General features: G+C 40.3%; 1 protein-coding gene across 1 annotated transcript; it reads left to right on the top strand.

The window, feature by feature from the left end:
• Positions 1-550: 550 nt before the first annotated feature.
• On the top strand, positions 551-3,268 carry LOC135625933 (dof zinc finger protein 2-like). The gene is made up of 2 exons (XM_065131085.1): positions 551-1,095; positions 2,094-3,268. The coding sequence occupies exon 2, from the start codon at positions 2,116-2,118 to the stop codon at positions 3,136-3,138; it is 1,023 nt and encodes a 340-aa protein (XP_064987157.1). The 5' UTR covers positions 551-1,095; positions 2,094-2,115; the 3' UTR covers positions 3,139-3,268.
• Positions 3,269-11,738: the final 8,470 nt, after the last annotated feature.

Raw genomic sequence — 11,738 nt, 5'->3', positions numbered from 1 at the left:
AATGGCAATCTATCGCCTCCAAATCATTCTGCATGGCATGACTCGGACCCTTGTCAGAGGGAAGAATTCTTGTTACCTAAACCACATACTTCCTTTGCCAACCCTTATCCATCCTTGTCATTTTGTTTGAACTGGAACGGAGGAGACTGAGCCCTATAGTGCATATACTGTTGGTGATCTGATAAACTCCCTCTATGTCTTGATCATTGTTTCTTGAGATCTTTTGCTTCCTTCTCTGCCTCGTTTTCCCTGTGGCTAAGCAAATCTAGTTTCTTCCTAGTTGTTGTGGGGAAGACATGGACCGACCCACCAACACGGAAATCCATGCACACCTCAGGCCACAGACAAACCATTCAAACATGCACGGCCCTGTGTGGTGGTGTGAAACCCTAGGGAAGGTGAGGCTGCCCGCCGCTAGGGGAGCAAGCTTGGATGCACAGGCCCCACCATGGAATAAAAACCTTAGAGAGAGATAGAGAGGACGACGGAGTTGTATTTCCCATGTCATGTCATATCATGGCAGGCACTGACGTTGCAGCACTGTGGCCGACCTATCAAGAGTCAGGTCTTTGTGCACCCAAGCTTCCGTCGCAGAACCATGATCGAGAAAGGAGGAACTGAGGGAATCCATGCCTCGGTCTCCCTGGATCTGTCTCGCTCCTGATCGCAGAACAGATGGCTGTGGGAGACGAACAGTGCTTGTCGCTCTTTTCCCTTCCTCTGTTCGTCTATCGTCTCTTTTCGACAGCGACCGGGATGGCCTGAGCCACGGAACAGTGCTGCCTCCTTCGGCGGAGCTACTGCAGCATGGTACGGCCATGTCTTGAGGCGAGGCGTGGTGGTGAGGAGGAATCGTTCTCATCCTGCGACGCCTCCTCGGGCAGCGCGTCCCAGCTCCTGGCCGGGCTCCGACGCGGGTCCCCGCCATGTTCCCTGACGGCCACGCACGCTAGCTCAGTGCACACCACCCTCAGAGCCCGAGGGAGGACGAGGGCTTGCGCCACCGGAGGCCCCGCGGCAGGCACGGCGCCGGTTCGCCAGTGTCGTAGGTGTTCCAGCGGTGGGACCCACATCCCCTTGGCGGTAGGGGTAATCGTACGTATATTTAGCATATTCATACTCCTACAACCCCTCTCTCTCTCTCTCTAACAGTACGTATTTAGCATAATCATACTCCTATAACTCCTCTCTCTTCGTTCGTGATGTATTACTTTGAAATACTCTATCCTAATCTTGACAAAGGATGTCTATTTGATCGATCTGATGCCCGTAAGCAAACTATGGATCTCGTGGTGCAATTTAGAACACAAGACACAGCTTTATGATAGAGAGAATAATTCTCTCCATCATCACCTCCCGTAATCATCATGTTTGAGTAACAAAAAGGAGGAGAGGACTCAGAATCCACCCATCTCTCACTCCGACATCATTTTGTCACTGTATCGTCTTTCTAATCCTTGATCTAAGCATACTGCTCATGTCAGTGATAGAGTCCTGCAGTACTGGGAACATCATCGCTTTCCGGTTTGCCTCAACTCTCGAGGAACATGACAAGAGACAAGATGCCCACTGTCCCCAGCCTCGTTCCTCCAAAACCCTAACCCATCATGTCTTATAATCACTTACTGTTGGACTAGGATTACTATGGACATGATTGGTGCTTCCTATCCCAAATAATTTCTACTGCCTACTTAGCCTTGACTACATATCTACTATGTTCATTTCTTGAGTCATGAAAATAATCTAATATATTCATTTCATGAGTTACGAATATATCATATATAGTCGTGGGAGCTTCGAGTCTGAATTGAGCGAGTGTCGATGTTACTTGCTGCATGAGAAGCTGCTTTGTCACTTTCCACTTCTCAAAAACCTCTTGGGTTAGCTTACAGATAAATCCAGCCATGTAGCAGCTGCTTTATCCTCCCCTCCTCTTCCCCTATATAATCCCCTAACACTCATCATCTGGTAACTCTCCAAGGCAATTGATTCCCCTAACATACTCCCCACATCTTCCACTTCCAAACTTCCTGGGTGGTTTTCTTCTTTCCCTTCCTTTTGATTTCCTCTGCCTTCTCTTCTTTTTCTACTAGGTTTTCTTCTGCAAGTACTAACATGATCCAAGAGAGGTTGGGTGGGGTGGTGGAGGAGAAGAACATCTCCCACCCCGGAGGCCTTCTGATCGATCACTCCTCCTCGTCTTCCCCCACGTCTTCTGTTTCCTCTCAGTCGCAGTCATCATCCTCATCGTCGCTGTCGTCGGCCGCTTCGGAGCAGCAGCAGCAGCAGCAGAACAACCTCCGTTGTCCGCGGTGTGATTCCACCAACACCAAGTTCTGCTACTACAACAACTACAACCTCGCCCAGCCGCGCCACTTCTGCAAGACCTGCCGCCGGTACTGGACCAAGGGTGGTGCGCTCCGCAACGTCCCCATCGGCGGTGGCTGCCGCAAGAGTAAGGTGGCGCCCGCCATCGCCCTGGCCGGGGGTTACGGTCGGTCAGGCGCCACCAAGACGAAGCCGGCGCCGTCGGACCTCTTCCTGAGGTCAAACCTGACCTCTGGTCTGGATAACGAGCTGCCATCCGGCCCGATACTGTGCGCTCCCCCACATACTTCCCACCTGATGACCCTTTTCAGGTCCACCACCGTCCAAAACCCCAACCCTAACCTCAATTCTGCAACCCATAGGGCCTTGTTTGGTGCCACCACAGTGGCCGAGCAAGAAGGCACACTGCATGCACACAGCCTGAGCTTGGACCCTTTAAGTCATCTCGGTTTATGTGCTTCACTGTGCAGGAACAACAACAGCTACTCATACCAGCAACAGCCGCAGCAGCAGCAGCAGCAGCAGCCTCAGCAAAACAACAACATCACAGATATCCAAGATCTGTGCCACAGGCTAAAATCCTCGTCTAGTTGCTATAACGATCAGTTGCAGACAGTAGCGAACGACGTCGGCAGCTTCGATCCTTCTTCTTGTTCCACTGCTGCTTCTGTGATTACCGCGGCTGGCATGGCCACGAGTTCTCCAACTCCTATCATGGAGCACATCAGACACTCTCTCGGCGAATTTGGTCACTGGAATCAGGCTTTGGCGTGGCCCGATTTGCCCACTCCTAATGTCGCATTCCACTAAGAGCATCCAGTTTCTATGATTACAGATATGGGTCTATGGTTCTACTGTAGTGGTTTAACGTGTGTGTTTATGTTCTTCAGAATGTATTGTTCATCAAGCTCGATTAAGAATCAGATAGTATGTTTACTTTCTTTGTCTCTTTGAGAAGTGTTTCTTTGATTCTGACACACACACACACAAACAGAGATGACAGCCTTCGGAAGGTACAGGGCCTGGACATAGCAGGAGAATTAGATTCTCCCACCACCCAACACACTGCAGCAACTGTGTCTCAGAGAGAGACAGAGAGAGATAGATAGATAGAGAGACTCCTTGCCGTGCAACCTAAACGTTATAGTGAGAAGCGTTAGTGAAGACTCGGGCCTCCAAATTGAATTGGCAATACGTAGGAGGCAAACATCTATGTTGGCATCTCCATCTGATATAATCTTGTCGTGTGATCGAAAGGACTGCATTAGCCGAAGTAATCATGGAGAAGTATAATTTGGAGATTGAGAGTCGGGATTCTTCGCACCCAAATCAAATGGTGGCTTGGAGCAGAGACGGCTGCCTTCCGTGGTGGACTTCGTTTCTATCGAAAGCACACAGACAGAGTTCTACAAAGACTTCCGCACACCACCTATGGATCGAGCTGCAGTGCCCTGTCTTCAATATCATTCCGGAGGGATGATATTGTTCATCACAATGCTAAATCGTAGCTTAGAATTATACAAGTCCCATTCCAATCTTGAATTGCTCATCACACAACATTGTTTGAAGCATATCAATCAAAGCAACGAAATGTTCAAAGAGCTAACAATGGAATGTAAGAAGAATCAACCACGTCTTTTAGGAGACAATGTTTACGGTCGCTCACATCGGAAAATGAAATGGACACCATATACTTCCACCAAGAAGCTCGATGATGACTATTCTCTGTACAAGTGAAATCAGGTACTGATAACCAAACTCCTATCACTCCACTCATAGTAGCTGCATCTTATTTCTTGAAGCATGTTTGATATGTCTGTATAGAATGAATACCTTCTCGTTGTATTTGCCATAGCTGAAATAATAGCTCAAATGATAAATGTTCTGCATAACTTGGTGAAAGATGCTTTGTAAGGATAAGTTCTTGGACAGAGCCATGGATTACTTGCTTCTCATACATACTTAGAATTAAGAATAGAAATCAACTTCCCTGTGCTGCTCTTGGAGAACCCCATTTGATATATAAGGATTTTGAGACCACTTTCAACTCCTGAGCTTATATGCAGCTTGCTGAAGCTTTGTGTGTTTACTTGACACAAGTGAATGAGTTGGATATTATGCTAATGCACCTAAGGAGCTCTTGAGCCAAAAGATATTGAATATGAGAAAGGGAAGTACTTTTTATTTGATCATGTTATCTTGTTCATAAGATTTTTAGTTCCAAAGAAAGTATTTGACGAGATAATTGAGTCTTTAACTTGAGAGGCCCAGAATCACATAGATCAACTTAGATTCAAACCTAGGATACATATGAGGTTCAATCAAGTGGTGGCTCCCTCCATGCTTTGGTCCAAAATAATCCATTTCTTCTCTCCCTTTTGATGTTATTCTTCTCTATTGGATGTTGAATTATACTAGAGTGGTAAATGGAGAGAGAGAGAGAGAGAGAGAGAGAGAGAGAGAGAGAGAGAAGGGTGAGGATGATACTGTTCCTCTACTAATGAATGCCTTTGGCTCTCCAGAAACAAACAGTTCTTCAGAAGCCACAGCACATCTTTTGTGAAAGTTTGACATCTCATTCAGACCATTGAATGCTTCTATTATCATATTCAAGTTATCAAAAAAGAAGGGTACAATGCACATCATATTTGTCAATGTAGGTCTGAGAACACTCAATTTATGAGATCTTGTTCCTTTGAATCAGATCCTGAGATATTATTCCATGACTCAGGATCTATTCACCCAAACATAAACAAAAGAGCAGCCTAGTCTCAGTGCCAGGGCTGGCCCTTCAGTATTTTGACTTTGCTGCAGCTTAATTTTTCCTAATACGGAAAAAGAACAACCCAAGCTGTGGAATGGTATCTGATTCCCTTTCTTCCCCATGAAGATTGTCCATGCTCCAACCTTGAACCAGATGCTTCACATGTCTACCTTCACATACTTCTTGAAACGTGTAATAAGATATGATGGGTACAGACAGCCATTGCATAAGGCTGCAGAATGCTGTCTGTGTTCTCCATGATTTTGCCCATTCCATGTTCATTAGGTATGCTAAAAGGATGAAGCAACGAGAAAGTGTGTGACTGCAATTCTACTGCTTGTCATTCTGAAACAATTGGCCACTCATCCTAATGCCTGATGGTCAGTGAATCTCTGAAACACAACTTGTTTTCCTGAGCAGGTAGAAAAAGACTTCAGGTTACTCAGATCATGCTCATTATGCTGCAGTTGGCTGCAGAATGATGCAGATGATAAATGGTGGACTAATTTATTTGATGTTGTATGAAAGAAAGTGACATTGAGCATGGAAGGTAAGACTCTTATGAACCACAACTTGTTTTCTTGTTCTTCTTCTTCTAGTTAATTTTTCAGACAAGAAAAAGAACAGTTGAATGATAATCTAAGCTCTTATGATTTATTGATGCCCTTTTTGTGGATCCAAAAGAACCTAACCTAAAAATTTGATGGTCTCAACTAAAGTTCCATAGGTAGACTAGTTGGCTATCATTACTCAACAGGATCTCTCAGAGGCCATCAATGAATGGTCCCTGAGCAATGGAATGTTGTCACATAACTATTCTTCCTTAATTTTATTTTGGAAAGAATAGATTTACAGGGCAAAGTGAGGTTTTGGATTCTATTTATTAGGAAAAGACAAGTGTGGATTGCTGCAGCAAAATTGACTCCATGGCTCTGATGGACATGTACAAAGCTTCTCAAGCCTTTAGAGTCAATAGTAGCATGCCCTGATGCCAAATTATACTGCTATTCTACTTCAGAAGCAGTAAAAAGCTGATGGTAAGGCTGTCCTGGAATCTGTAATAAACTATCTCATATAGAATGTGATACTTTATGATCTAAATCTGTATCAAGTTGACTAAATTTGCATCTTTGATAGTGGTAGATTACCCTGTCAAGCAGAGGAGACCTAACTACAATGGAATCCCTCATGCAATGTTGACAGCAGTTTGTGGAACAAAGAACTTTCTTTCTTTGAGTTGACATGGTGGGATGGTCACATTCCTTAAACCACATCTAAGTCGCCTGCTTGCTTTAGGAACTAAAGCACTGAGAAAGTGATGATTAAGATATCCACAATAGAAAGGATGTGGGGAACCCTCTTAGTTGGAGAGCAACCATCTCATTCTGAGTGTTTACCTCCCTTGACATGGAATCCAGACAATTGATGGGATGACATCAACCTTTTTCTATAGCTATCCATACTCTTGTGGATTAGTAACAGGAATCTTCTTTCTCCTTGGTCACATCAGAATACCCTGTGCTGTAAAAGTTCTTGTACCATCAATGTTGACCTCAAAAGTACCACACCACACCTTACCTTTCTTATAGTGAGCTCACCACCAGAGACCTTACCAAGTAGAAGATAGATCATGTTCCTTCTCAATCATGGGTTGTTAGCCATTGTTAGGGTCATTAACATTGTTATCTACTTCAATCAAAATGTGTGTTTATAAACTTGACCACAATTTGTTTCTATAATTTGGTTTGGCTCATATGGGAGAATCCATTCATTTGCTTGACTTCCATTTGATGTCAAGTAAATGAAACAAGAAATTTTTTTTTATGCATAACATCTAACATTTCATGTCTGTCTTATATTCAGTTGGATACTTTAATAGTTGTGGCAGATGTTTGGGGGACAATCTCCAATAATCCTGCTGAAAAGCCTGCATCTTGGTGTTCATGACTTGGTTTTGCATGATGGACAGGGAAGGAAGAATAGAATTGAAGCCAGAGGTCACATGGTGCATCTAAGAACACCTCAGGATTATACATGCACATAATTTACCATCTTTTGGATTTTGGTTATGTAGTATTTTGAATTAATCCCTTTTATCAAAGGTGAGGAAAAACCTGAATGATTTTTTATAAAACATAAGAAATTATATTAGACATAAAGATGATTACAATGTACAAAAGTCACTCTCATCACACTAAAACTATGCAACACATCAAATACATAAACAGAGTGTACAAAAGATCATGAGAATCATATAAATATGATGAATTCTCTCTTTTGCATATCGGTTTCAATCAACCTCTACAATTCGATCGAAAAGTTTAAAGGGATTTGACTCCATAATTCATGAACTCCACAATTCATGCCAGGAAAGACTTGAATAAATAAATAAAGATTAGATTGAGCTATTATTATAAACTTAGGCATAAACATATTGAACCTAAGGAATATTCAAAAACCCAACAGAAGAATTGATTTGAATAGGTATTGGAAATCTATGTTTTCTATAATCGAATATACTTCGTGTACCAAAATACATTATCATGAATACACATAATAGTGAAAATGGATATAAATTTATCCAAAATAAGGAATAAACATGAAAAAGACATCAGAATATATAGAGGTGAATAAAACATTATAATTACATTTATTTAGAATAAAGTTATATTCATTTTAGGAATGAATATAATGATATTCAAAATAAGTGTCTTTTCTAGAATGAGTTGTATTCAAAACAGGAATAAATATAGATTTATAAGCAAAAAATATTTATGTCATGTATTTGTCTTGATTTTTTCAAAAAAAATAAATTTTATTAATGTAACCTAAGTCTGGAAGCTAGCGTTGTCTTTGATCGACCTAATAGAATTGCTAATTAGTGAGTACTACTATTAGTTTCACGGAATAGAAAATTTATATTTATTAAATTCATCAATTGGACTTAAAGAGTATTGGCAACATAGTTTGAAAGAAACATGGAATCCTTTTCCTTGTTCAAAACTTTAATCAGGATCTCACAATTACATTCGACTACTAATCTTTATATGAAGATTACTATTTGTAATCCTTGTTTACTCTTTATAATTTTATTTTAATTTTTTTTAATATTTTTAAATTATCTCTTTCTTCTCTTCTTTCTTTTTTTCTTTTTCATCATCCTCGAAGAACGACATCGAGCGACGATGACAATGAGCGGAGAGGCGATGTCTTCGACTACACTTGTTGTTCGTGCACCTTTACGCTGTGGTCGAGGAGTCAACACAGCTTGGTTCGATTCCGGATGTCCAAGGTTGCTCACGCAAAAACTTTGGGGGTCGAGGAGGACGTCAGGTCAGGTTGAATCGAGAAGGTCATTGCCTGCTTTTACGTCACCATGCCCTGCACTCAGGTCAGGGTCGGGAGGGAGTTTTCTCGACCCGACCCTGTCCAAGCTCAAGTTAGAGTGGGATCAAATTGAGAGTATTGTCTCGAAAAAGGGTCCCCTTTGCTCAGCCAAGCGATGAGCTCTTATACCTGTCCATGGGAGTCGATCGTACTTGGTTCGTTAATGGCTACCGACCCCCTTAGGCGATTAACTCATACCTCTTGTGCGATCGTTGGTCGTACTATACGGGACGGCATCACTCGACGGTGGCTTCGTACCCGATGGCATCGCCTCGAGTTTTCCAAGCGGCTTTATACTCGATAGTGTCGTCTTGAGTTTTTCGGGGCAACTTCGTACTCGACGACATAGTCCCGAGTTTTTCGGGGTGACTTCGTACCCGATGGCATCGTCCCGAGCTTTTCGGGGGCATGCCTTGCACGACCTTGTCTCATGCAGGAAGGTGGTTGAGTTGGTTGGGTCTGAGGCGTTGGGCTGACGAGGCCTGTCATAACGGCCTCTGAAATCTTCGTCGATATTGTCGTGGCCATGGGTTATTGTCAAAGGGTGTGTGACCAAAATGCACCCTATTACCTGTGATAAGCGTCGAAGGGCTATCATGCAGGTGTCAATGACATCGATAGTAAACGAAGAGACATCAAAGGGAATAAGACAAATAACATATATAAGGAATAAGGATGACGACAACGATGACATCGACAAAAAGCAAAGTTGACAAAGAGAGTGAAATAAAATGTTAAAAAAAATAAAAATAAAAAATAAAATTAATAATACTCAAGCTATAAATAATAAAATAATATTTTATTATTTTTTAAAGGATGGTTAATAGCAAGGGATCGTCGATAAATAGTAAGGTTCTTTTTATAATCATTAGCTCGGCTTTCCAACCATGTTGATTCCATTTACCTAATACAGATGGATTCCATCGGATGAGGCTTTTTTCTTTAAATTCTTTTCGAAATTATAAAATGATGGGGAGATTTGGGCGAAAATTCAGAAAAAAAAGAAAAATAAAAAGAAAAAGAAAAAGGGTCAATCGTGGGTGATATTATCTACTCAAAAGAAAACAACCCAAGCGGCGAACAAAACCTTGGGCGAGGAGGGGAGGCGGTGGGGCCGTCGCCGGAAAGCCTGACATCGGAGCGGGAATCCCGGACGTAAAGGATATCATGGCCGCACCCACCGAGGTACTACGAAGAAGCAAGCGTAAAGAAGAAAGAAGACATAGAGAGAGAAGATTCCGTCAGAAGGCGTGCGATGCGGCGAGCCGAGTCGAGCGTCATCCTCCACCACTTCCCCGACAGCGCCGTCAGCCACCCACCCACCCACCCCACTTCTCCTCCTCCTCACGCCACCATCGAATCTTCGGCTGTTTTTACACATCGATTCTTGTGCACCTTAATGATACCATATTTATTCTTTCATCCTCCCGTAAATACCCCTTTCATTGCTGTAATCTCTTAATTACGATCAATATTAATTAATCTCGATTAAAATTATATAGAATATAATGTAATTTATTCTTGGCATTATCAAAGTATTATTGTACCACCCAAAATAATATAGTACGAATGATATGTATCAATCTAAACTTGAGTAGGTATCCGAATCACTTTGATCATTCGTTTAAAAATTAAAAATATTTAAAAAAAAATTTTTTAAAAAATATTAAAAATTTAAAAAATAATATAACTCATTTAACTTGGTATTAAAAAAAGAATCAAATTAAGATTCTCTTATGTAGTTGTCGTTGTCGTTATCATTGTCTCATTGTTACTCATACCGTTATCGCTATTCCTTTTTTTTTTCCAAGTATCCTCCCGCCTCTTCTCGTATTCTTCTTTCTCGTCCGTTCCTTTGTCTTCTTCCTCTTTCTTTACTTTCTTTTTTCTTCATTATTCCTTTCCCATTTTTTCTCTTTTGTTCCTTCGCCCCTTCCTCTTTTTCATCATTTTTTTTCTTTATAAAACATCGATACATACTCGTATATTAGATCTAAAGTTTGATGATGATATACCAAATCCATTTATCAAATATTGATGATTTAAGATCTTATTTCATATATTCTTTAAGATATCACTTATTTGGTAAAAAATTTGACTTAGTAAAGTTTTAGAATCAAATTCCTTGATGATTAACCATAGAGACATTATGAAACTTAAATTTAAAGAACAATTATGAGAATCATTAACTCTAGAGGAATATATACATACATACATATATATATATATATATATATATATATATATATATATATATATATATATATATATATATATATGACAACAAAGATATCTAATATGATTTTTCTTAATATCCATATTAGTCTCACATCATAAATGAGTTAATCTAAGATCAACTTATAAGAGTCTAATAAATATATTATTATTATTATTATATATTTTAATCCATTAATTCAGACTCAACATAATTGATAAGTCTAATATTGTGATAGTATATGTATATATACATACATAACTATTTTTAGATGATTTTGACCAAAAATACCACCAAATGAGGTCTTTATCATCATCATCATCATCATCATCATTATTATTATTATTATTATTATTATTATTATTATTATTATTATTATTAATGTGTTAAAATGACCATCACTTATTTACGATATGTTATAATTAATTTTCTTTTAGCATATTCACATATTCGCATTTAGTCGGTATAATTGCACTCCGAGATTGCTACATTGGTTGACATGTTTTCAAATCTCGTAATAATTAGTCTCCTTTTACATGGGGTCATGCGACCTTTGAAGAATCTATGAAATCTCGAGAGGTCAAATCAATTCCATCTTTGGTCGGGTTATCTCATTCCCACACTTCAACGGGTTCACATCCTAATCATAAATTGATCGATCGGACTTAGGGCTTTTCTTATCGAATTCGATTCGAACAATCATAAAACTATTATATTTATATTTAATCATCTATAATAATAATAATAATAATAATAATAATAATAATAATAATAATAATAATAAAAAGGTTCTTCACGAGCCATGATGGTATCTTCGTTGCATAACAACAACAATCGGTGATTCATGGATGCCTCCTTTTCACGAAAAGGTTGAAAGCTGATGCAAGTAGCAACATGGTGGATGATCCACTTGGACACCAAAAGCATAGAAAAGAAGGGAAGTGGAGGAGGGATTCGGAGATGTTGTTCTTAGCCAACATAGGAAAAGTTGAAGTGGAGAAGGGAAGTGCACAATGTCCACTGTCTCCTGTTCATGTAGAATGA

This window comes from Musa acuminata, chromosome BXJ2-10 (genome assembly GCF_036884655.1).
Source record: "Musa acuminata AAA Group cultivar baxijiao chromosome BXJ2-10, Cavendish_Baxijiao_AAA, whole genome shotgun sequence".
In the NCBI taxonomy this organism is placed as follows: Eukaryota; Viridiplantae; Streptophyta; class Magnoliopsida; order Zingiberales; family Musaceae; genus Musa; species Musa acuminata.
This window is presented reverse-complemented; position numbering and strand designations above follow the sequence as displayed.

Coding starts and splice junctions, on each gene's coding strand:
- LOC135625933 (XM_065131085.1), top strand. CDS start 2,116: ATGATCCAAGAGAGGTTGGGTGGGGTGGTGGAGGAGAAGAACATCTCC.